Source organism: Oryzias latipes, chromosome 14 (genome assembly GCF_002234675.1).
Source record: "Oryzias latipes chromosome 14, ASM223467v1".
Taxonomy (NCBI): Eukaryota; Metazoa; Chordata; class Actinopteri; order Beloniformes; family Adrianichthyidae; genus Oryzias; species Oryzias latipes.
In genome coordinates, this window is record NC_019872.2 from 26673066 (window position 1) to 26699237 (window position 26172).

Genomic DNA, 26172 nt, shown 5'->3' on the forward strand with positions numbered 1-26172 from the left:
ACCTTGGATTTTGTCTCTTTGGATGAGGACATTTTCATTTTTTTTAATCATTTTAACAATAATTCATAATTTCTTTTTTTTTGCATTGGTTTAATTATTATTTATTTAGTCAGAAGCAAAAATAAAAATAAATTTTTTGAAAGCAAAAACAAAAAATTTGGATGCAAAAAATAATTTTTTGAAAGCAAATATTTAATATTTTTATTTGCAACTTACAGTGATGAAAGTCAGGCAAGGAAAAAATCCCTGAACTTTTCTTTGAGCGATATGGCGGGCACAGAGCGAAATTTTGGAAAAATACGTGGTCTTAGATGCATTCTGGTGCATTCTGGCAGCTAGTTATTCACTTCTTTATCAAGAAACTAAGACTAATTGGAGCATCATGATTTGTCATTCAAACCCCTAGTTTGACTCTCCATTAAGGACTTGCTGGTCCTAAAAAAGAATTTGGAAAATTGCTCAAAGTAACACAATCCTACAATCTACGCTTTTCCTTAAAGCTGCAAAACATACAATTGCTAAAATATAGTAACATCAAAGCCCCAAATGGCAAAAAGAACACCAGTAACTATGATATTCTATGAAAATACCTCAGTTATTTATACATTATTTCTGCTTTAGAAATGACTGATGTACAACATCCACTTGCACTGTTTTCTCAAACTATAACTACATCAAAATATGGGATCTGCTTTAAACTATAATTCTATAACATAATACATCAATTCTTTAACACCAATACTAAGTAATCTGGGAAATATCAAAACAAACATACAAACTAAACTAAAGATTGTAAACATTATTTTTTAAGGGAGTGCGGGTCCAAACCATCAAATACTTATAATTAATGTCAACTATACTGAACTAAATCATGGTAATTAGGGAATACAAATAAATTAGATAGAGAAATGTATTCAAAATAAAAACTGAAACTCAAAACATAAAATTGAATTTTTTTCAAAATGTGGTTTTGAGATTATTTTACACAAAAAAGTATTTGACCTACACTACCTTAAAAATCTTTTTTTTCCAGCCAAGACCACTTCAATTTGTTTTTTATCGTCTTCTCACAACTGAGGTCGTGACCACGCTCAATAATGACGATGCCTGCCATTATTTTAACACAAATTTGATCGCAAACTCTTCAGATGTGTTTGTGAAAGTTTAGCGTGGGTCCGCTAGTTTTGGTCTCTAGGGAAGCGAGTCACGCTGACCACGTGGTGCAGACAGAGCCAATCAGACCCGTCGACGCATCCGAAAGCAACTAAAACGTCCCGTCATTGGTCAATTAGGCCGGGAAGACGAGAGATGGCCACGACCATAGAGGAAGCGATCTGCGGAGAAATATAGAAAATAAAGCTAAAATTAGCTGATTTCAGACCATTTTTTAATCTGGAAAGCGATTTGTCCGTAGAGATCAGGTCTTTATTTCCCGGAAAGTACGTTCGGTTTGCTCAAAAACCCGGATTTCCGGGAATTCCCGGAAGACTTTCATCACTGAACTTAGAAAGTTTTGTGTGGCATAAATATCACTCCATAGCTACATTTTAAAATTAAAGAGAGAACGCACACTGCCATCTGCTGGTACAACCAAAAGCCTCATATCTCAGGTTTTCTAGACGCTTCCTGATCTTTAATTTATATTTTAAGAAAATTAAAAAGGAATTCTAAATATGTTTGTAATCCTTGTTTACTCTGTTAAAGCCCTCACAAGTAGGATGGGGCAATAAGTGAAATTTACTTGTCAACCATGACAAATGCACACAATAAACGTCACAATCCGACATTTAATTCTTTCAGGCTGTTTTCTTTTTTTTAAAGATAAATATTTATTTTCTCATTTAAAAAATATTTTGAGTTTGCTGGTGAAAATGTACAAAAGTCAACATACCAATAAGCTACAGACATGTTAGAAAAAGAATCATTTATTGGTTTTGTGTAAGCAAAGCAGAGCTAACTTTTTTATACTGATGACACTTGATTTTCCACAATTATATCAGGAAATGAAAAAAAAATTGTTTTTCCAGCTGTCTGTGTGACGTTTAAAAAAGCTCTGCCAAACCAAACTTGAGGCTGTTGCAGCTAAAATTTGTTTTTTCTGTAAGTAATGACAAATATTTGCATCTTAAATGTCAAACTTTCTAGGATCTGAGTTTAGATTGGATGTGGAAACGCAGCACAACATTGACTGAATCAAAAAGCTCTCCAGCTAGCTTACAGCCCCTCACACCCCCAACTTAACGTCCAAACCGCCGTATTTTCTCTAGTCGGAATGTAATAAAACATAGTCTATCAATTTCTTTTTTTTTAAATTAATTATGTTTTGCGTTACCTGTGCAAACAGCTGAATTAGGGGAATGTTAACTTTTTAGGAAGCTTTAAACTTCCCTAACATCCCATATTGAGTATTTTTTTAATTACTTAAATTTAAGTAAATTTGATTAAGAAATGAATTGGATTATTTTTAATTGGTTAGTAGAGTCCAACGTTAATGATCATTTATTAATCTGCATTACTTCCAAATGCAAAAAATTCTAAATAAACTTTGTATTTCCGGAATTATTTCTTCTTTTGGGACGAAACATTTCTCTTAAATAAAGCGTGAAACAAAGCGCTGCAGGCAGGAGTAGTTTTACAGCTAAACAAAACCTGAGAGGTGGAGTGTTAATAATTCCCATGTTTTTTTAGGGGGTGTGAATGCAACGCTTCCCAGTGACCGGCATCCCTTCCGGTAAATGGAGTCAACTTTTCCCATGATCCGCCATTTCAGTCCCGGAGTTCGAGTCGCACGTTAGTTTTGGTTTGTTGTTGAGATTTGAACCGTTTATCGGCGGGTAAGGTTTCCCGGCGCTGCGGTGGCGGTTCCGCCTGCGTTAGTCGTCGTGGAAGTCGGTGGAGTCGCGGCTTTTCCCAGCGGCGGCGACGGTCGGAGAAAGTTTTGTATGAGTTGCGCGTCGGGAGAAGCGAAGGGGAAGGCCTGAAGCCTCGGACGGGATTTCGCAGCCATGGCCGGGAATTTTGACGCGGAGGACCGCGGGAGCTGGTACTGGGGCCGGCTGAGCCGCCAGGACGCGGTCTCTTTCTTGCAGGGACAGAGGCACGGCGTCTTCCTGGTCCGGGACTCGATCACCAGTCCCGGCGACTACGTGCTGTCGGTTTCGGAGAACTCCAAAGTGTCTCATTACATCATCAACAGTGTCAGCAACAACCGGCAGTCCGGTCCAGGTAAGGTTCGAATGGTTCTAAGCGGGTTCAGGAACGATGTTCGTTCAGAAAGATTGGCGAAGTTTGGGGGAACTTTGGCTAGTTAGTTCCGAGTTTTCCAGACGGGAAAGCCCGAACTCGGGCCAGTGTGGGGCGGGAGGGCGTGTGGGCGGGTTCTTCATGGATCCAGGTGGTTCCGGTGTCACATCTGGGCCATGACTCCCAGGAATGCGGGTTTGTTTGCTGCCTTTATCAGCTTCATAAGCTTTGCTAACTGGTGGTTTCACTATATAATTTTTTTTTTAACTTTTAAAATCGCAAAAAAGGATGTTTCAGATTAATTCAGAAACAGGAATGAACTATTTAAAAAAAAAAGTAGTATGAATATTATGTTATTACAAAATAAAATGAGTCGTTTTTGTGGATTAAAGCTGAAAAAAGTGAAGAGTAATCGTCATAATGTTTAAATATTTCACAATAAAATACTGTTAATGTTCAGTAAAGTGGGAGTTAAGATGCCTCAATTTGATACATATTTGGGTTTTCTAGTTGAATTTAATTGTTTTTCTGGTTTTGTTCTTCTTCTTTTTTTAATCCGAAATCACAAGATTACATTTTAATTCGTTATCTAATGAAATATTCATTAATTTGTCAAAATTTCTGTTCGAAACTAATTTGGGAAATTTATTTTTCACCTAAACTAACTAAATAAAAATGTAACCTCATGTTAAATTTAAGTACTTTGAACTTTTTTAAATGGAATTTCATCAGATTGTAAAATCTCATGTTTATGAATGAAAGAAAATCCACTTTGGTGTCTTTCCTGCCGTAATTTTCTACTTTTATTTCCATGGATAAGTAAGTCAGGATGTGGTGAAGTGTTGATGTCGGGTAAAGAGGTGGTGTCTTTCCTCCGTCAGTTCTGGCTCCTTCTCGGTTCCGGATCGGGGATCAGGAGTTCGAGGCGCTGCCGGCCCTGCTGGAGTTTTATAAGATCCATTACCTGGACACCACCACGCTCATCGAGCCTGTGAGCAAGGCCCGAAACGCCAACTCCAACAGCACGCCTGCCGGCGCCCCTCAGCAGGTGGAGGAAGAGTTCGTGCGGGCCTTGTTCGACTTCCCCGGTAACGACGAGGAGGACCTCCCCTTCCGTAAGGGCGACATCCTCCGCGTGCTGGAAAAACCCGAGGAGCAGTGGTGGAACGCTGCCAACCAGGAGGGCCAAATCGGGATGATCCCGGTGCCTTACGTGGAGAAATACCGGCCCGGCTCGCCCACCACCGCCTGTCCGGGCACCCCGGGCGCAACGCCGGGACAGGGCGGGCCCGCGGGCGGCACGGATGGAATAGGGAGCCCTCTCGGAAACCCTCTGGGGGAGCCGGGTCCATATGCTCAACCCGTGGTCAGCGCTCAGCTGCCCAACCTGCAGAACGGGCCTGTCTATGCAAGAGCCATTCAGAAGAGGGTGCCGAACGCCTACGACAAGACCGCGCTTGCACTGGAGGTAGAAATTCCACTTATTTCCTGTCTCGCTGCTTTTTCTCTCCTCCCCCCCCCGACTGCTCGTCATAATGGCTCAGTCACGCATGCAGGGCTGACGGGACCCGCTGACAGTGGGGCGCCGGTTCTGTGCACAGAGGTCGTCTCAGATCCGTCACAATGGCCTTCCTTCATGTGGTCAGCGTTGCTCATTGTGAGCGTTGCATAAGACGCTCGTTTCCTCCGTGAAACGCGGCGCCCTCGCACAGACGACGGGGTGGCATGCAAACAAGTGCAGAGGTCAAGGGACTGATGTGCTTTCTGGTGTGTCGTGGCTCCTCGTTTATCCAGCCCAACACCAAACAAGTTTCAGTTTAAACCCAGTTCGAAGTGGCAACTTCCCAGAATTCTGTCTGTGACTCCATGTGAGGTCACCGTGGGGTCAAATCAGGAGCAGCTTACAGTAAATGAAATACCAGGCCGTAAAAAAAACTGTTCTGAACTCAAAAGTACACATTGAAAACGTTGAAAATATGAAAAAGGTAAAGAAATACAAAAAAAAATAGACTAAAAAATTCAACTGTATACTAAAAACTGTCACCGAATAATAAAAAGCTTATATTTTAGATTTTTGTTCATTTGTTTCTCTTTGCACTCCGTCCTCAATTTACTGTTTCAGATCAGACTTTATTCAAGATTCAAGATTCTTTTATTTGTCACATACAAAGTTATATTTAGCAAATACAACCAGTAGTGAAATGTAAATGTAAATGAAAAGTTAACCCTAAATTAAATGTGGGGGTGCAAAAGAAAGACACCGTTCATTTGACCATAACCTCTATCGCCCCGTGTCAATCACTTCCTGTCAGCCAATGGGCTCCAAGCCCCTCCCTCACGTAAATGAACCTCAACTCCAAAAAAGGACAAATCTTAATTGACTGGACTGAAAGTGAAGGAGAGAAACAAAAAACAATAATACAAAACAGCAATGGTAAAACATATTTTTTTCACTTTATAATTTTTTAACCAAATTGTTAGAATTTTTCAAATAGGAAATGTATCTACAGTTTTACTTTATTATTGTTTTCTTCAAACTTTCTATATTTAATGTCTAGTTTCCATTGTGAACTTTCAAGATTCACAGGATTTTCAAATCATGTCCCAAAAGCCAATCTGATCAAAGCCCCGTCCCCCACAAGAAATTGGGATCAAGTCCAAAAACCAAGTCTGATTTGAAACCAAAAATCAATCAAGACGATTGAAAACAGTAGCACCTTTTTTTTCTTTTGAGAACAGTTTTATTTTTTTATTTTTTTATTTTTAATGTTTTTTTATGCTCTTCTGCTGGACTTTAAACAAATAGTTTTAGAGTTAGATAAGTTAATTCTTCTCCGTGGTAAATCGCCTGTCCGTCCTGGAGGAGGATCCCTCCTTCATGTGGCAAGACAAGAATTAAGGACTAAACACTGGTTAATATTTATTTCTTTTGTAATTGACCATGGTATAAGCGGGCTAATGGCCTTCGTAGTGTGCATTATCACTTTTTAACACACTAATCAACCGTAATGCATACTTTGTCTGCCATTAACCCTTAACTATCCTCCACCAACAGAAAAATACCACAAGACCATATTAAAAACACAGAAAACACCTTTGGTTAGAAGTTAAACTTTTTCTGACTCGCAAAGGCTTTTTCCCGAATTATAAAAGACGGAAAGTGATTAAAGCTTTTAGAAACTGAAAACCGCTAACAACATTCTGTTCATGCGGAACGAGCAGGACTTTGTAGGGAAACCTGTTTTTCTTCAAATCTGGAGTCCAGAGTCTTAACTCCGGGTTCAAACCTTTGACTGTTTTACAGACACATTCAATGCTGCCTGAAGCTTGAAGAACCGACTTTTTTCACGCCACGTGAACAGATTTGGGATAAAAACCAGAGATGAACAGAGATTTCAGATGGGACAGATTCTCATCCTGTAACACTGTAAAACCCTGTAGTATCCACCTGTTATCAAAAGATTCTGCTGTGCCGTAGCGTCTCTCCTCCAGCCAGGGTTGGCTTGTCCGTGCACAGATGCTCACATTTATTCATGCTTTTGTTGTTTTCCTGAACCGTCGTGTGTTTCCCCACAGTGACGTCTGTTGTGTTTTGGCAGGTGGGGGACATGGTCAAGGTGACCAAGATCAATGTGAACGGCCAGTGGGAGGGGGAGTGCAAAGGGAAGCAAGGCCACTTCCCATTCACCCACGTCCGGCTGCTGGAACAGCACCATCCGGACGACGAGAGCTGAGAGACGCTGCCGCTCTTCTTCTCTGGTTTGGGTTTCTTCTTCGTGCCTGGAGAGGACTGGTTAGATCCAGGCACGCCTTCATGAACTCACGAGCTGACCCTGCAGCTCAAGACCCGATGTCGGACTCCTGTAAGGCGCTCACGCTAAACGGGTATTACACACCGTCACTGTGGGCTCAACTAAAGCCACCTAAACCTGACACTTGTTCTGTATTTACTCGAGAAGATCCCAACTTTTCTTTAGTGCGTATTTATTAGTGTTGGCTCTCAGGAGTCCTGCACCAGGCCCCCCATGGTTGCTCTGCCGCCTCCATCCAGGAAACGACGACTTGCTGTGATTCCAGAGTTGCTGTTGGTAACGTCTGGACTCCTCCAGAGTCCGGTTCTGATGCGCTCCGCCTGAACAGCGGCTGCTGAAGGGGACCGAATGGTCGTTGGGTTTGAGGATTTGCCACTGCGCTGTCGTTCAGCCTCACTCCAGGTTTATTTCAGTGGGAAATGGGAACCGGGTGGTGGTGGTGGACGGGCGCTGTCCACACGTTAATGTTGCTTTATTGGACTTGAATCTGTGTATTTTTCAGACCTTCAAAAGCTGGATCTGACAATTGGGTTTCTTGTCAATAAGGTGTTAAAAATTCATTCATTTAGGGGGGGGGGGCACACACACAACATTTTGGCCTCAAACAGAATTTACCACTAATAAATCAGGGTGATGTTGCAGACCAGCGCCACGTAAAACCGGCTGCTGCGGCGGGTCAAAGGGACACATGTCACGGGTCGTTTTCGGAGCTGGTCAGTCAAACCCTTGTTTACATACCTTGAACCCAGTACTGACGTGACGTACCACAAGATTTACCGAGAACGACCGTCTAGCAAAGAATCATAAATCTGTGAATTTCTTCAAAGAACAGCCGCGAGCCTTTGAGCAAACTCTACCGGATGGAGACGATCCTTTCAAATGTTTTTGAAACTCCCAAAAACAACTTTTTTAAAAATGCCAAAATTCCTAAACAGTTTGTGTTTTTTCCTGCCAAAATGGAATTTTTTAAGATTTTTTTTTGTCTAAATTGTGGATTTAAGACTATAGGAATCAAATCTTTATGCAAAAAAGGTTTTATGTTTATTTGAGATATTTTGTCTTCCAGCTGAGCTCTTAAGATGATTTTAAAACAAAATATTAAGACTCTTACATGCTAAGTTCATTGGACGTGTGACTTTTTATAACTTTATACTAATTAACCCTCACTGATGGTGCTGTAGACGGCAAACATGATTCCTTCACATTCAGCCGACCCAGTTAACTGGAGGATGCGGCTACAGCTGCTTGTTTGGTGTTGGAAAGTGCTTTGATCAGAAGAGGATAACGACCAAAACCAGTCCTCTGGTCACGTGTTCACAGGTGCCTTCATCTCTTGACTCCTCATTTTCGAGATCACACCTCTTCAGATTTGCACGGCTGGACGGTCTGGTTAGCCTTCACACTGCACTAGCTTACACGAGTCGAGGACCAGAGCTCAGAGGAGTTGGTTCAATGAAACAGACTGAAGGAACAGAGTGGTGTGTACCAAACAGCTCAGTGTGAAAGTGAGTTCAGGCTGCTTGCAAGTGAACTCTGGTGCAGTTCGGTAACAGTGTGAATGCTGACAGGCAAACCAGAATAACAGACGTGAGCGCTGGGTGTTAGAAGCAGAATAAAGGACAGAAAATGGCTTGAATGTGTTTATCATTTGGGTTGATTTTGCTCCTCGATACGTTGATTTGATCTCGTTCTGGAACTTCACGTTTCCAGGCGATTCGGTTCACTTGGTGTTAAAAAGGTGTCAACATTTTTAGCATTTTAGCTCATTTAGGATTACCCTAAACCACTCTGGTATCGATACTTGGGTCCTGTTTTGTGGGTTAAACAATTGTTCTTTTGTTTTTAATCACATCAGTCGATGGTAAAGAATTTAAACAAAGACTGCAAAGTTGAATTCCTTTTTGTTTCTTTTTGTTTTTATTTTAAATTAAGTTCCTCGCACAGCGGAAGATGGGTGGATGTAATATTCTGTTGGTCACTGGGTCCACTAAGCTCTTTCTACTTTTGGTTTATTAGAAAAAAATGCTGAAAATCCTAATTTAGCGTCATTCTCAATAAGGAGTGAAGAAAAATGAGATGAAATCTGCATCTGTGGTGTAATACTCGGATTTATCAGTCATTGAGTCCTGATGCGAGTAAAGCTTCAGGTTTTCTTGGGTCTGCTAACTGTGCGTTAGCAGGTCCGTCCTCGAATTTACACATTTAAAATCTTCATTCCCTTCAATCCTCCATATTCCAACACTTAAGTTTACATCATGTAAAATTGTGAAAACTTTCCCCCTTTTTCTTTGAGTCTCAATTGAAAGACAATATTTTTGTACTTTACATTAATGTCATATTTTATTATATTAGTATAAAATGTTTGAGCCACATACAGTCTGTACAGCACTGTATATACTGTCGTAATAAAACCATGCAATATCTTTTAGTCGTCATGTTTTAAGACATTTGTTGGTTGTATTGACCATTAAATCTGGTGTGATTTATATTCTGTGAAAGTTTACAGCTTATTTTAGAAACTGTAACACTCGTAGTGACAAAGATGAAAACAAATGTAGGAGTTCAAAGTGAAATTTCAGTATCAAGCAATAATCTTTACTTACTGATTGGCCAGAAATAAGATCTTTAAATGGTGTTTGTGTCACAGAAAAGTTGTTTTATAACTATGGTTTGTTGTGAAGTCTTTCCACTTACTGTTGGTGTTTTTGTATTGGTAAAAAAAAAAGAATGAATTACTATGAGAATGGCCAAATCCATTTTTGTATTATGTCACACAAACCTCGTCATGAAAACTCCCTTTAATCACAATTCTTATGAAATAATTTTTGTTTGTTTTCTTGACATGTGTTATTATACTTGATCAATAAATATCAGTTTTATAAGGTCTTCTTTTCAGAAACATTCTGCAGAAGTAATTCATAAATTACTTTTGCAGAAGTAAAAAAATATTTGTGTATAAATATAAATCAAACATATTTGCATTCCTAAAATCGATGAACAAGTGATTTTCTGTAGACTAGTGATTGGTTTTTCATTATTTTGATTCCCAAAAGAGTATAAAGTCTCATCTTTAACATTACGCAGACAGTTATGGATCTTAAAGTCCCCCTACAATCATTTTTAATCTATTTTCAAAGCATTCCCAGTGGTTTGTTAATTATGGTTAGGGCATTTTTTAGCCAAAAGCAACAAACCTGTAGGATTTTTCTAGGACACAGTCTCTGTAGAGCGGTAGCAGTTCTTTAGAATTTAGTCCCTGAGTGGTGTGGAAAACTGTATATGCAGAGTAAGCCTACCTCAGCTTCCCGACATCCATCTGTGTACACTTCTGCTAGCGTACAGCTTCTCGAAACCCCCAATCTACAGGCTGTCGCACAGCCACGATGTGTCATGCGTGAATATATGTGGAGAAAGTGAGAAAAGAAATTGAAATTTATACACAAGTTCATTTCATGGTTCGTATCACGAATGAACCATGGAAGAAGTAAGAATAAACCACATTAAATCATCGTGGAACATGAACTGTGCGCAATTATTGAGCTTTTTGTATGCAATTCATTAGCGATTCGTGTGTCAATTATGTGATTTGAACATATGTGCGCCTCATGTCATAAAGTTATCCATTGGTGGAACATCCGTGAAAAGTTCGTTAGACATAAGTGGAACATTGTAGAAAGCCACAACTTTGCGTGTGCATCTCACTCAAATCACGCATAATTGTGTAAGATTTATGTATTAATTGCGTATAAACTGTTTTAAACACGCGTAAACTGCGTAATTCTCAAACTTAACATTTTAAACCGCTGGAAAGCAAATTCTTATTAAGACCCGTCGGCTGAAGCCCTCGACGAACACATGGACGAATGATGAACTCACGAAACGCTTACGAAAAACGTATATCACGCATGAATTACGAAAGTCTGAAATTTCGTATGTGGAAAATGTATGCAGTGGCTGTGTGACACAGCCTTGACATCAGTGGTACAACAAAAATGGTGAGCAATATCGGAGCTATCCAGTTGAAACGTTTTGATCCAGATTCCAGCTCAGACGAGGAATACAAAGGTAAAAGCATCAGAATACAGTGGAGCAGGACGCTCATGGCCCGAATTTTCTCTGTCCCAAATGAGCTGTTTTTTATGGAGCCTGTGACCGGACATGGGTAAAAAAATAATTAATTAGTTCCTACGAAATAATATTTCGTTTCCGCTAATAATTTTTAATTCTTTAGAATAATTATTTTTGATTATAATTATTACCAAATGATAATTTGGTAAAAAATTATATTACTAAATGATTTTGTAATAATTATCACAGATTATTTTGTGGGAACAATTAGTATTTTTTTTGACCCATGTCAGGTCACAGGCTCAGTAGTTTTCTAAGGCATTTTCTCTGCTCCTGAATGACAATGAATTGAAAAAATAAATAGGCCAACTCAGAAATGCAATGTTATACCTAATTTTCTTTAAATGTTTTCAATAGAGTTGGTCTTTGATGAGACGCATAAAAATGAGATAAGAATCAGTGTGTTAGTAATTTGTTTTTAAGTGTGTACAAAAAATAGAACTTTTAAAAAAAGAAATTATAATTTCAAATGTAATCTCAAAATTTCTGTTCAAGATTCCAACAACAACAAAAAAAACGTATTGTGTGAATTTAAAGTTGGAGAAAATCAATAAAAATGGCGGGTCAGTGACTCTTGGAGGGGTCACCTATGAGGGAGGTGTCCGGCGGAGGCGTGGATGCGGAGGGGGGAGTGCTGCGTGGATTTCCCGGATGGAGCCGCGACGCCATCTTTACGCCTGCGCTACCGGCGGCTCTTCGGCTCAGCGGAGCGGTAGTGCGGTTTCTGATCCACCAGCAGGAATCGCCGATCAGCCGATTATCCTCCCCTCTTCAACGGGAAGCCCCCTTCGCGAGCATCATGGCGGACCGGGACAACCTCGTTTACCAGGCGAAGCTCGCCGAGCAAGCGGAGCGATACGACGGTAAGGTTGTGGGAGAGACGACGCTCGGTGCAGAACGCTTTCCCCCCTCCGTCTCCCTGCGCGGGCGGCTTGGAGACGCAGGTAAAACAGAGATTTGTTGGGTGAGAGAAGACAAAATGGCGGAGATTTTCCCCAACCAGAGTATTCAAAAACCACATTTATTGCAAACGTGTTTGTTTTTAATATAAAAGAGTGTTCTACGTGTTGAAAGGCACGCCTCGTGCGTGTTCGTGGGCGAACGTTAACCGGAGCGCTGAGCGAAGCTAGTCCCTGTTGGTCAGTTAGCTATCCAAGTTGCTAACTAGCTGGTTAGCCTCTCATCAGCCCCACACGAGCCAGACTCCCGTTTGAAAACGGAGCGGTCCGCTGAGGCTCCACGCCCTAAAGGAGCGCTAACAACCGCCGTGGCTACAGGCGGAGGCGGTTCTATCCAGCGGGGACACGGACGAAAGTGTTGTTAGCCACTGTTCTTTTAGAGATTTTTAATTTAAAGTCATCTAACCGATTCTGTTTTAAGACGTAAACATCCTGCTGCTGGATCTAGAAAACGGCATTTCCCGCTGATAAAGGAGGCGCGTGCGAGTGCTGCAGCAGGTCAGACTAGAGGATGCTGGGAGAGCTAAAGCACAAGGAGAAAGCTCTGCCATCAAAATACAGGAAAAGTCTTAAAAATGATGGAAAATTGGAAACTAGAAGAACAGAACAATAAAATCGTATAAAGGGTTAAAATACCTGCTTTAAAAAAAACATAGTTAAATGTTAATTTGGATTCATTTATGTTGAACCTGTTCTTAAAAACAGCTAGAAGGGAGTTTAAAACCTGAAGGTTAGGTTGGTGGAGTGAGGAGCTGTAAACAGAGAGCTCTCAGTTATTTTCTGATCATCTCCTGCTGCTCTGCAGAAACTATGTCCTAGAATACGACGCAGGTTTTTGGATTTCTGCCAACAAATCATCATAAATAAAAGAGCACTGGGAAGTCTTTTACATTAGATCCAAAGATGATGGGACGTTGAAGATCTTTGATTCCTATGGGAAATATTTGATTGAGGACTAAAATGAGGTTAAAGCGGAGGGTCTGTCACATCCAGTTGAGCTGGTTTGACCGCATAACAAATACAAAATGTCTCCAACCCCATCCCACAGTTTCTACGACACGTTCTTCAAAAGTGTGAGAACGTCTATAGTTGGAAGAAGCTCCTATTCATTGTTTAACCCTGTGAGTAATCCACTTCACTCTAAAGTGTTTTTCTGGACCCACTAAGGGAACAGCCGTTCCCATCGGGTGTCAGGTTTGGCTTTCCGAGTGTCTGAAGGAGGAGATCTGTGGGATGTCGGCAGCAGACCACCTGCAGAAACAGACCGACTTGACCAGTTGGACGGGAGGTGACTAATCGCCCCCCCCCCCCCCCCCTCCTCCCTCCTGGTGACGGCATAGCGAACGCTGACCACCAGATTTTCTAAAAATGCGACACTAAAAAGGAGATTTCTCATACATTTATGACCAATACATTCATCCTCTAAATACTATGCAAAAGATGGATAAATGGCCATAAAATAAAACTATTTGTAACTGAAAGTTTAATTTCAGTTTGTTTTAGTTCTGGTTCCGCCTGATAAATTTAAAAATGTTAAGTTTTGTAGCTAAATCGATTAGATACATTCTTTTTGAGTTTTTAGTTATTTAATTCGCACAATAAAAGTTTTTTTTTTTTTCATTTTTATCTGTATAATTCTATTTTATTTTTCTTCGTCGTGATTAGAATCTTTAGTCGAAACAGAATCTTAAATGCAAATTTAAAAGGATTTTATTCTCTGACTGAAACACTTCTGCTTGTTTTGCGTCAGCTGTCAATCACAGACGTATCAGAAGTGGGCGTGGTTCCACGTGCGCTGCAGAACAACCCCGAGTAATGATGGAGAACCTGCTCGCTGTGATTAAACGCCGTCTTTCTCTCGCCGTTCCTCTGAAGAATGTCACCAAAACCTCCCACAGCAAAAAAGCATTTTCCACATTTTTGCTTTGGGATGCAGCTGCGTGTGTGTGTGTGTGTGTGCGTGCGTGCGCGTGTGCGTTTACCGCGGCCTTTCTCGTTCGTCCACCTCCATCTGGGTTGAATTCTAACAGGAGTTACTGATCTTATAAATAAACTTTCTGCAGGGATATTTTTAGCCGTGTCTCTTCTGCTAAAGTCTTTATTTTAAAGCTTTCAGATCAGTGACGAGCGATCCGGGAGATTTTCAAAAGTCATCCTGACATGGAAGCTCTGGAATCTGAGACCAGACGGCTCCAAAACCAAGTTAAAAAAAAAACAAACCCTGAGGATCCAGAGTGTCAGAGCTGCAGAATGTGGCTGTTTGGTTGTAGAAGGTGATGCTTCTTCAGACTCCAAACGCACTGAGGGGAGGAGGTTTTATGTCCCTGATGGAGAGTCTTTGGTTTGGAGGGGCGATGTGGGCGGGGCTTACGCTGGGAAAGGTTTTCAGAGCTTCAGAGAGTTGAAATGAAAGCTGGTCTTAGCTTAGGACCATCATGTTTCCTCCTTGGGTCTGGACTTCACCATGTTCTTGGCGTGTTCTTGTGTCGTTTCTCCACTGATGGAGCATGTGTGTGCAGAAAGTGAAGCTCAAAAGGAGCTGGCGAAAACATGCTGTTTAAAGGAAATGGTATTTGTGATGTGGACAATGAATACGCTGGGTGTGCTGTTGGGTTGGGGGTGTAAGCTAGCTGGAGAGCAAGCTTCAGGAAAGGGGCGGGGCACCAAAAGTCCCACCCAAAACTCAGAGGTGAATCTCTAAACTCCTGCCGATCTGCAAAAACTGTCTTGGAAGGCAATAGATTTTTATCATTAATATTTTAGAAATTTGGAAACGCTTTGAAAACCATGTTTGAATCAAACTTTATTGACACAGCAGCGTTTGTACACAGCCAGAGGCGTCACGCGTGTCTCTCTGTGTCCGTCAGAAATGGTGGAGTCCATGAAGAAGGTGGCCAGCATGGACGTGGAGCTGACGGTGGAGGAGAGGAACCTGCTGTCTGTAGCCTACAAGAACGTGATCGGAGCCAGAAGAGCATCGTGGCGGATAATCAGCAGTCTGGAGCAAAAAGAAGAAAACAAAGGCGGCGAGGACAAACTAAAAATGATCCGCGAATACAGGAAAACGGTCAGTGTGAGCAGCCTTGTTCTGGTCTCTTCCAGGTGGTTCAAGTAAAGTTTTTGTGGAAAAGTGTCTTTGTCTTCAGGCCGCCGTGGCTGTGTTGTCTGATCTGCAGCTCATGTCGTTTGTTTTGGTCTGCAGGTTGAAAAGGAGCTGAAGTCGATCTGCAACGACATCCTGGATGTACTGGACAAGCACCTCATTTTAGCTGCAACCACGGGAGAGTCCAAGGTTTTCTACTACAAAATGTGGGTAAAGCTCCAAAGTCACCCCATTTTACCTCAACCTTCATGTTGTCTTTCCTGCAAATTATTCCAGGTGTGAAATTTCCTTATTTGACAGAGTTTCCTGCTCTGAGACTCCCCTTCAATGAGGGGTTCATCATTTTCTTTTTGTGTTTAATCCACAAACATCCTAGTGTCACGGAATGAAAATTGTGTTTTTTGAGCTTAATGCACCAAATGTGATTCTAAACCTGAAACTCCGCCTTTTCTGATGTGGTCGGTTCTGTTAGACGTATTCCATGAAGAACTTTGTGGTTTTATCTTCGCACTCTGGACGCTTCATGATCAGATCTCACACAACAGTTTGTCTTTCAGTCGTCGGGCGGCTTCTGTTCTGTCGTTGTTTACATCCTCGGTGTAAACAGACGGACGTTAATGTGCATTTCTTATCATGGGATGATCTGCAGAGGCGCTGTGCCCCCACCCTCGAGCAAAACGATACAGCTTTTCATGTGTGAACCTTCTCCCAACTCTAGTTATGCATCATCTAGATCCGATCCTGGTCCTCCAAATCCACCATCCTCCGGGCGCCGCTTCAATAACCTCAGAGCTTCATTCTCCAATTATTTCTAAGCATAAAATATCATTTGAAGTGTTAACATTTGTTTAAAACTAAAATATTGGTTTGAGAAGAAAATGATTACAGTCTTGCTGTTTTTTTTTTTTTTACCACAGTATCTGAATGTTAACATGTTTAAGGAAATGTAAGTTATCTTTTTTTTCACAATTATTTGGAATTTGTTTTGCTCGTTTTTACTAAATGTTCATAATTATAAAATTCTTATAAACTGTCTGTGAAGATGGAAAAAAAGGCAGAAAAACCACTTTATACTTTTACTTGTATTTGATTGTTTATTTTTAGCAGAACATTTCTCTTTAAGGACACATTCTCAGTTCTTTCCATCCCTGGTGAAATAGATCTTAAACTCTGGTCTTGAGTGACTCTCAGAACCTCGAGGAACCGCTGCTGCTTTAAAGAGTTTCTGTATTTGATTTTGAAATTCTTCTAAGATGAAGCTGAACTACAAGCCACTGAGCTTTTGTCCCGACTCGAACCAGAATCTGACTGCTGGTGATGGTCCTTCTGTCCTCGTGTCGTGAGAAAGCGGATCCCTTTGACCTTTGGTGTCGTCCCCCCCCGTCCCCCCCCCCCCCCCCCCCCCCCCCCCCCTCAGGAAGGGAGATTACCACAGGTACCTGGCAGAGTTTGCCACGGGCAACGACAGGAAGGAGGCGGCGGAGAACAGTTTGGTCGCTTACAAAGCCGCCAGCGACATCGCCATGATTGAACTTCCTCCAACGCACCCCATCCGGCTGGGACTGGCCCTTAACTTTTCTGTCTTCTATTATGAAATCCTCAACTCACCGGACCGGGCTTGCAGGTGAGGCTTTTCGTCAAATGTTTTTATTTAGTTTCAATTCTTGTGTCTAATTCTGTCAGCATGGCGTCTGGGAATGTCTTAGAAAAGCTAAAAGTGACGTTTTAAATGCGTGGATGAGATCTATCTGGCCCGTAGGGGGCAGCCTTGTGTACAAAGTTTGCTCACACGGAAGTGACGTCATCCATCGCCCCGCTTTGTGACATCATGAGCTTTAGCCGATACACGCATTTCCCTGTGAAACGGCCCATTTGACAAGGCAGATGTCGCCGGTGACACCCAAGTAACACCCTTTTTGTACGTGAATCAGCTGATTCTGGCGTGGAGAAAACGACTTTTCGTGTCGGCTGTGTGCTACACTTTGTGTTACGTATAGAAGTGGCTTTTCTTCGCGTCAGAATCGGCTGGAATAAACGGTTGACGAGTTACCATAGTCGGAATTATGTCAACACTGGAGCTCAAGCTTAAACCCAGTCACATGACGTTGGGTTTAAGTGACATCACGCCGAGGAATCGGCTGGTTCAAGGTTGCGTGAGGTCATCATAAGCTATGATTTGCATTAAGAAAAAATATTTTAGATTCTAGTCTGGATTTAAAATGCAAAAAAAAAAGTGTTAACCACGTTGCCATGGAAACGGTGGTTGCTAAGGAAAAAATCAAATGTTAGTTTGTTTTAGAAACACGAAAACCTCTAAACACTTTGATCAGGGCCAGACATGCAAACCTCTCTATGGTTGCTATGGACTCATTTGTGTCTTTGTGGGAACAATCTGAACTCTTTTAGTGTTGTTGTGATGATTGTTTGGCCCGAAGAAGCCTCCAGAGATGGGGGGGCAGTTTTATGGTCTTTGAAAGCGTCGTCCAGATGTTCCTGAAGGGGTGATCTTCTGTGTCGACAGGTTGGCAAAGGAAGCCTTCGACAACGCCATAGCAGAACTGGACACGCTGAGCGAGGAAAGCTATAAAGACTCGACACTTATCATGCAGTTGCTACGCGACAACTTGACACTATGGACCTCAGACATACAGGGAGACGGTGAGAGAACCCTTCAGTTCTACTACTGCTCCTCTGGAGCTTCGTCCAGACGTTGCAGCTCTGCTTCCAATTCTTCTTCTGGTTTCTCCTGAGTCCCACCTTCCTCTTCTGTCCTCTAACTCCTCATCTTCCTCTCATTCCTGTCAGATTCTTAAGGATTCTCCTCCTCAGTAACACCGGTGTTTTTTTGTAAGTCATCCTTCCTGCCTTGAGCCTCCTCACCTCCTTCGCTCCTGTCTCACCTCCCTGACACCTCCTTCGCTGACCTCCTCACAGCGCCGCGTCGGTTTCATCAGCTGCTTCCTCTGTAAATGTTTGTGGATTGAAGTAAACGTTGAGAAGAATCGATGAGACGGAAGCTTCAACTGCAGTTCAGATCCATTCATTTGGTGGAAAAACCCAAACTTCCTGTCGCGGATGAAACAGCTGGTTAACCCCCGTTCACTAAACACTGCTTGACTTTAACCAACTGGTTGAAACTGGACCCACAGAGCAGCAGGGTGACGGACTCCGAACAAGTCCAGGTTCTGCTAGAAACCCGCGTGTTAGCAAGCTGCACGTTGGTGGGTCTTTGGGTCTTCTACCTACCGGTCAGGTTTCAGTTTCTCTCCAGAGGTTGTGCGAAAGAACTTTAGCCGACGTAAAGAAATAAACCTGAATTTAGTTTTCATTTAGTTTGTGCTGGTTTTGAAATCGCTGTAACCGATGATGAAAGCGGCTGTTGCTCATAAAGGTTTGTGTTCCTTCTGCTCTGAAAAGGTTCTGGACTAGTTTGGTCTGCTTCAGACAGCAGCTCACCCGGGTTAGTTGTGTTTGTGTCGATAAGAAGCTAATATGTGTCGGCAGCAGTTGGTAGGCAGGATTGTTTTCGGATCACTTTTCCCCCTTTTTGACATTTGAAAGTTTAAACCCGTTTTAGACCCTCTGCTGTTACTGGACTGCGGAGGTCAGAGGTCAGACGGAGTCCAGCTTTGGTTGGACTGATTTGCTCTGCCAGGCTCACGCTGCCTTCATGGACCGCAGGAACTCTCACTTCCGTATCGGTTTGGGTTCCTAAACTTTTACTCACTTCTCCGCTTGAAAGAACTTCAGTTTGAAGGAGAACGGTCGAACGGGGAAGCTGGCGTTGACACAGCAAACGTTTGGTCTTTGAACGCATCACAACTTCAGCAGGAAACAACAGGAAGGTTTGATTCTAAAAGACCCCCCCACTCCACCCAAAAAAAAAACACCACCTGTTCTGTGATCCACAGCTGATTCAGCACCTTTTCTCCACTGAATTATGGGATGTCCGGCTGCAGCTTCACCATGTTCTGTGTTCTCCTCTCAGGTGAAGAACAGAACAAAGAAGCAGCTCCAGACGCAGAGGAAGAAGCCCAGTGAGACTGAACCAGACCTCCTCTTCCTCCTCCTCCTCATCTCCTCGCAGCACTAGCCCTCCCCCCCCCACCCCCCCGACCCTCAGTCGCAGCTTCGTCTCCTCTAACCCTTCTCTCACCTGTTCGTACCTGTCTCCTCACCTGCACGTCTGTCCTCTCCGGGGCCGCCTGGTCTCCGCCTCCCGGGGTTTGACCTTTCCCGGAGCCCCGCCCCCTTTAGCGTCCACGTCCTCTTATACCGTTTATATTTGACTCTGCTCTCTCATCTGTTGCCAAGCGCGCTTGCCTGTATTTGTAACGAACATGCAAGAGTTTATTTAAAGACGAAGCCGGGTTTGTCCCGTGCAAGTGTTTTTTTTTTTTTCCCCCGAGCGGCGTCTCGCCCACGCCGTCGGCTGACAGGACGCGTTCAGGAAGAGCCGAGCGTGCTCCCTTACTTTGTGGTTCTTCAGCATTCACCTTTAGTCAGGGACTCCAGAAGCTCCGCCTCTCCCCTCATCCGTCACTGGACGGCTGCAGCGCTTTAGTTGAAGGCAGATAGCTAGGACGCCGCTTCTGCATGGGAGGGGAGGGGGCGGGGCTCCCATGTCATGTGATGCGGGTCTGGCCGGCTGCATCTGTGCTCTCCCGGCACCTCCTTTCACCTCCTCTCTTCTGTTCAGTACGTTGTAACAGGAACCCGGTTTGTACTACTGAATGTTCTCACCGGAACCACAAGAACCACGGCATGGAACTAACGTTAAACCTCCAATTAAACATGTCCAACCATTGTGTGCCAGCTGTCGTCCTTCTCCTCTTCTTTGCCACTAGAGGGCAGCGTTTAATCGACGGTGAACTCGATCTGTGGCTGAAACCGTTTTTTTTCAAGACATCGGTTCATCTGTGTCTGATGTTCAATGATGAAACAGCAGCTAATAAAAAATTTAAACAGTTACACCCTAACATGCTAGTTAAGTCTACAGGTTTTAATTGCTTTTTTGTTTTCAAGAAAAATAAAAGAATGTAACCTTTAATTGTTTAAAACAAAAAAAATCAGGAATTTCTGTTGTTTTTTTTCATCTGAACAGAATCATTTTCACATCAGCTCCTTAAGAAATAATGTGGAGAACACGGTGACTCGAATGTAGAAAATGATATAAAGTAAAATCATGTTGAAAAAATGCTTCGTGTAAAAGAAAAATCTCAAAACCTTTATGGATTAACAAAGAAAATGAGAAGAAATGGAGGATTAAAAATAATTAGTCTAGAATTTGGCTGAAAGTTTTTTTAACTGGGCAGGTAATGACGTCAGTTTCCTGTTCCCTTCAACCCTTGTGCTATCCTAGGCACTTTTGGGAGTTGGGTCATCTAGACCCCACTAGATGGTAAATGAAATCATCTCCACCTTTATTCACCTGGTAGGGATAACACGTCAATGTAAGGGTGGGGTCATAGGTTAGCACAAGGGGTTAACAAAGGGATGCAGCAGTGATAGGTTTCCGGTTTCATGCTTTGAATTTGGAGGGGGAAAAAAGTTAATTTATTCTGAAATAAATGTCTCAGAAGAACTAGTCATACCCCTCTTGCGCCGCTAGAGGGAGCCCCCTCACATCCGTGGATCAATGTTTGTATTTTTTTTAAAGAACTTTATTGAACGCAAAATGACGTGTCTTACTTGTTGTTTTGTTTGCACTTGGGGAAATGGAGTGTAAGTGAAATCTAATTTGGGCCAATAAATCAAAACAATTTGGGAGCTTTATTGCTAAATTTAGTTTGTGAATAAAATACTTGTGTAACCAAATCAGGAGGTTTATGAACCAAAATTGAGACGAAAGTTTCTTTTCATAATTACTGAAACCCCCAAAGATGTTTTTCCATGTTAAAGTACAATATGGATAACTTTTAATTTTTTCTTTTTTAGTTAATCTGTCGCAAATTTTTTCAGTGTTCTCTTAGATCAGTGGTTCTCAAACTTTCTTCAGTGATGTACCCCCTTAGAAATATATTTTTAGTCAAGTCCCCCCTGACACGGGCAAAACATTTTTGGAAGAAAAAAGAGGTACAGTGCTGTAAAGTCAAATTTATTCAAGCCAAACAACAGTGAACCTGACAAAAACATTCATATGGCAAACATTGCATGTACAAACAAAAAAGAAAAACAGAAGACGTTGACCACCAGAAGGCATAAAACCAGTTAAAACTCAAATGTGCAAAATGCTGCTAATAATAAATAAAATAAATAATATACATGAATAACAAAAATCTGTTCACAGAAATAAATCTATAACTTAATAATAAATAAATAATATTTAGTTTACAAAATAAATTAACTTAATAAATAAAGATTTGCTCACAAATAATAATTAATGTTAACTCTTTAAGGATAAAAAAAAGAAGATTGCATGTGAATCACTTTGCATTGAACATTTGACTTGAATTGAACAACATGTAACAGGCATTGATTTATGAACAGGAAAAAAATGTACTCAATACAATTCAATGACAAATATGAGCTTGCACCTCACTGAGGATCTTTGTCATTCTTGGTGGCAAGGAGGCAACTGCAGTGATCAAGCTCTTCTCCAGGCACCGTCTGTTTCTTTGCTTCGTTTTGATCAGCATCATTGCTGAGAAGGAGGCCTCACATAAATATGTGGATGCAAACGGTAGCAGCTGCTCCAAAGCTTTCTGTCCCAGCTCAGGGTGCTCCTGCCTCACACACAGCCAAAACTGTGTGAGAGTGGATGCACCAAACTTCATCTGCAGGCCACGGTCAGATGATACTTCCATCAGTTTTTCCTGATGAGTGACAGGAAGCTTGCTTCTGTTTGCTTCAGACAAGAGAAATGGGTTTCTCACCCAATCCAGCTGCACAGATTTCTCATCCATGTCAGGAAAGTAGGAGTGAAAACCACTGATCAAGTTAGCCAAATGTCCCACTATGACTAACTTCACCGGAGCTGTCGCCACATCCTCATTTGAGAGAAAGACATCCAACTGAGGAAAGCAGGTGAAATCCTCCTGATCACATGCCCTTTTCCACATCTCTACTTTCTTCAGGAAACCACCCACCTTGTCATACAGGTTCAGGATGCTGGTGTCCTTGCCCTGCAGGGACATGTTCAGTTCATTCAGTTTCCTGAATATATCTGCCAGATAGCAAAGCTTTGCAAGCCAGTCCGTGTTCTCAAACATGGTGGCATGGGGAGATCCGTGCTCTGTCAGGAAGGTGTGAACTTCAGCTCGCAACTCAAACAGCCTGCTCAGTACTCTTCCACGGGACAGCCAGCGTACTTCGGGATGCAGGAGCAGTTCTGTGTGTTCAGCTCCCGTATTTTCACAGAGGCTGCGGAACAAACGTGCATTAAGTGGCCTTGACCTGATAAAGTTTATAACTTTAATGCTGTCGTTCAAAACATCCTGCAATGCAGGGCTCATTTTCTTGGACGCTAGCGCTTCCCTGTGTATCACGCAGTGCGTCCACTTGATGTCGGGATTTTCTTTTTTAATCCGTGCTATGAGGCCTTTCGCGCTGCCCGTCATTGATGCAGCCACATCTGTGCAGACGCTGCTGCAGGATTTCCAGCTGATAGCGTTTCTGGTGAAAAACGTGTTAACGACATTAAAAATGTCCTCTCCGGTTGTTCGCCCCTCCATTTCTTTGCAGAATAGAATGTGTTCACAGATGTCGTCCGTGTCGATGTATCTCACAAATGCAACAAGTTGCGCATGTCCACTCACATCTGTGGATTCATCCAGCTGCAGTGAAAATGAGTCTCCAAGTTTCCCCACAACTTGTTCCATAATGTCTGTGCCCATGGTATCTATTCTGCGGCAAACAGTGTCATTGGACAGAGGCACAGTTTTGAATGTATCCGCTGATTTTTTTGTCCAGCATAGTTTCGGCCAATACCACAGCGGCGGGGAGCAGTAGGTCTTCCGCCTATGGTGAAGGGTTTTTTGGCTTTAGCAACAAGCAAAGACACCGCGTAAGAAGCCTCCAGGGCTTTGGCTGATGTAGTGGAGACTTTTTGCATTGTGGCTTGGGATGACTTGAACTCAGAAAGTTTTCTCCTGAAGAACTCTGGTGCCTTATCAACGTGACATCCATGTTTTGTGGTGAGATGCCGCTGGAGGTGTGCCGGCTTCATGCTAGCGTTTGCTAACTTTTCCCCGCAAAAAAAACACAGTGCCTGGGGTGGGTCAGAGCTCGTGGACGTAAATCCCATTAAAACATAATCTTCATTGTACTTTCTGGACTTCGTCGCCTCTTGTTTTGTTTTCTTTTTCACTTGTCCATCTGTACTTTCAGCAGCATGGCTGCTGCGCTTTAACCACGCCTCCATAGTTACAGCGTTATGGTCACGACAGGTCGTTGATGAGTGCCTGCCGTCAGTGGGTCAAACTAACTTGGTGTGTGTGTGTGTGGGGGGGGGCACAGTTTTATTTCAAAGGATATTGAAACTAATTACTGAATATAAAATTCAGTGCATGAACGCATATTTATATTTTATCGAACTTTTTACAAAATAATTTTTCTCAAGATTTATTATTAGGATGAGCCTACTGATTTAGATAGATATATTGAAAAGCGTCACGTACCCCCTGCATTACCTCCACGTACCCCCAGGGGTACGCGTACCCCCATTTGAGAACCACTGTCTTAGATGACCCCCACCTTACATTGACGTGTTCTCCCTACCATGACAAAGGTGGATAAAGGTGGAAAGATTTCATGTAATCCATGGACACCAGTGAAGATCACAAATCATTGAAGAAAAAAGGTTCAGAGCACTGTCTAGTGGGTCTAGATGACCCAACTCCCAACATTACAGTGCCTAGGATAGCACAAGGGTTAAAAAAAATATGCATCATCGTCTCCCTAAATTGAAAAACAGAACAGTTTTTACAATATCCCTTTTTAGCCTTGGCGTTTACTGATTTGTTGGATAAAACCAATAAATGATCTTGAATAAAACCTCTTTCACTTTGTTGTTTACAAGATATTTGATTGGCAGAAGCCAAACCTTTTCACAACAAATATTTCCAGGACGTGACGTCCAGAAAGTTCTGGTGAAACGGTCGGTTTTGGTTTCTCAAAGTGGAGCAGCAGAGTTTCCGTCACGTGAAGCTGGAGTCGGGGGGAGAATGGAGAAGGAGTTCCTTTCAACAAGATGGGTGAGGTTGATCGTTTTGGTTTTGTAAAGAGTATATTCTTCCAAACATAAAACCTGCGAGGAGAAAAGTTATGTTTATAAATCGCAGACCAAGCAAGCAGCATCTGTTTATGAAGTGAAGACAGTTTGATGGGAACTTGGTCGGGCCTGTTGGTGCAGAGCAGTAAACGGCGGAAAACATCACCGGGAAGTTGGGATTTTTTACAGAAACTGTCTGATCCAATTCATCGTAACCGTTGTGCTATCTTAGATGACCCCACCCTTCCATTGACGTGTTCTCCCTACCATGACAAAGGTGGATAAAGGTGGAAAGATTTCATGTAATCCATGGACATCAGTGAAGATCACAAATCATTGAAGAAAAAAGGCTCAGCGTACTGTCTAGTGCAAGGGTTAAAAGTCATATTTAGCCCTTGTGCTATCTTGTGGGGTCAAAATGACCCACCCTTACATGGATGTGTTATCCCTACCATGGCCAAGGTGAAGAGGATTTCACGTAATCCATGGACACCAGTGAAGATCACAAATCATTGAAGAAAAAAGGTCCAGTGCACTGTGTGTTAGAGGCACGTTAACCCTTGTGCTATCCTAGGCACTTTAACATTGGGAGTTGGGTCATCTAGACCCACTAGACAGTGTTCTGAACCTTTTTTCTTCAATGATTTGTGATCTTCACTGGTGTCCATGGATTACATGAAATCTTTACACCTTTATCATGGTAGGGAGAACACGTCAATGTAAGGGTGGGGTCATCTAAGATAGCACAAGGGTTAATGCTGTAAGAGGGGTCATCTGGACCCCACGAGATAGCACAAGGGTTAAGGTACTTAAATCCGGGAAGTTTAGACCGATTGATTCATCAGGACGTCTTATGGCAGGAACTGCTTCCTGTTTGTATTGATGGAGATGATTGGAGTCCTTTATCTGGTTTGTCATGTAAAAGAGGAGTCCTCTGTGGCGTCCCACAGGGCTCTGCGCTCGGTCCAGTTCAGTTCTGTTAGCTCCTTTTTCAGGAAGCAAGCATTCTTATCATTGTGCTGATCATACTTGTTTTTAGTTCAATTTTAAGTCAAAAACCAGAAAATGTTAGACTTGAAAAATGTATAATTTCCCCCCCTAAACTCGGATTAACCCTTGTGCTATCTTAGATGACCCCCCCCCCCCTTCCATTGACGTGTTCTCCCTACCATGACAAAGGTGGATAAAGGTGGAAAGATTTCATGTAATCCATGGACACCAGTGAGGTTCACAAATCATTGAAGAAAAAAGGTTCAGAGCACTGTCTAGTGGGTCTAAATGACCCAACTCCCAATGTTAAAGTGCCTTGGACAACACAAGGGTTACAATGAAGATCTAGGATGTAGAAAAAAATAATTTTATGAGTAAAAAAGTATTGAATAAAATAATCTGAATTTATTGGATTTATAACGTAACCCTTGTGCTATCCTAGGCCCTTTAACATTGGGAGTTGGGTCAACTAGACCCACTAGACAGTGTGCTGAACCTTTTTGCTTCAATGATTTGTGATCTTCACTGGTGTCCATGGATTCCATGAAATCTTTCCACCTTTATCCACCTTTGTCATGGTAGGGATAACACGTCAATGGAAGGATGGGGTCATCTGGACCCCATAGGATAGCACAAGGGTTAAGGATTTATTTAAAGATTTGGATGTGAATCTAAAACAGAAGTTGGAGCCATAAAGATTCATTTTTTTGTTTTTTTTGCAGAGAG

At 42.3% G+C, this 26172-nt stretch overlaps 2 protein-coding genes and 1 long non-coding RNA gene across 4 annotated transcripts in view; 2 read left to right on the forward strand and 1 right to left on the reverse strand.

Moving 5' to 3' along the window:
- Positions 1–12000, reverse strand: part of LOC111948625 — a 35966-nt gene extending 23966 nt beyond the window's left edge. Inside the window, exons 1-2 of the long non-coding RNA XR_002874579.1 lie at positions 11771–12000; positions 10352–10422 (exon numbers count right to left, since the gene is read on the reverse strand). This is a non-coding gene — a long non-coding RNA (uncharacterized LOC111948625). The remainder of the gene's footprint in view (positions 1–10351; positions 10423–11770) is intronic.
- On the forward strand, positions 1459–9481 carry LOC110016423 (adapter molecule crk). The gene is made up of 3 exons (XM_023962323.1): positions 1459–3225; positions 4125–4711; positions 6843–9481. The coding sequence occupies exons 1-3, from the start codon at positions 3006–3008 to the stop codon at positions 6975–6977; spliced, it is 942 nt and encodes a 313-aa protein (XP_023818091.1). The 5' UTR covers positions 1459–3005; the 3' UTR covers positions 6978–9481.
- Positions 11839–20060, forward strand: LOC101175099 (14-3-3 protein epsilon). Of its 2 annotated transcripts, XM_023962322.1 has the most exons (7): positions 11839–12046; positions 15010–15209; positions 15345–15451; positions 16663–16869; positions 17767–17903; positions 18051–18092; positions 19234–20060. In XM_023962322.1, exons 1-6 carry the CDS (start codon positions 11983–11985, stop codon positions 18056–18058), a joined length of 723 nt encoding a protein of 240 aa, XP_023818090.1. In that variant the 5' UTR covers positions 11839–11982; the 3' UTR covers positions 18059–18092; positions 19234–20060. The 2 variants fall into 2 exon arrangements, with proteins under 2 accessions (XP_023818090.1, XP_023818089.1); XM_023962321.1 differs by lacking the exon at positions 18051–18092.
- Positions 20061–26172: the final 6112 nt, after the last annotated feature.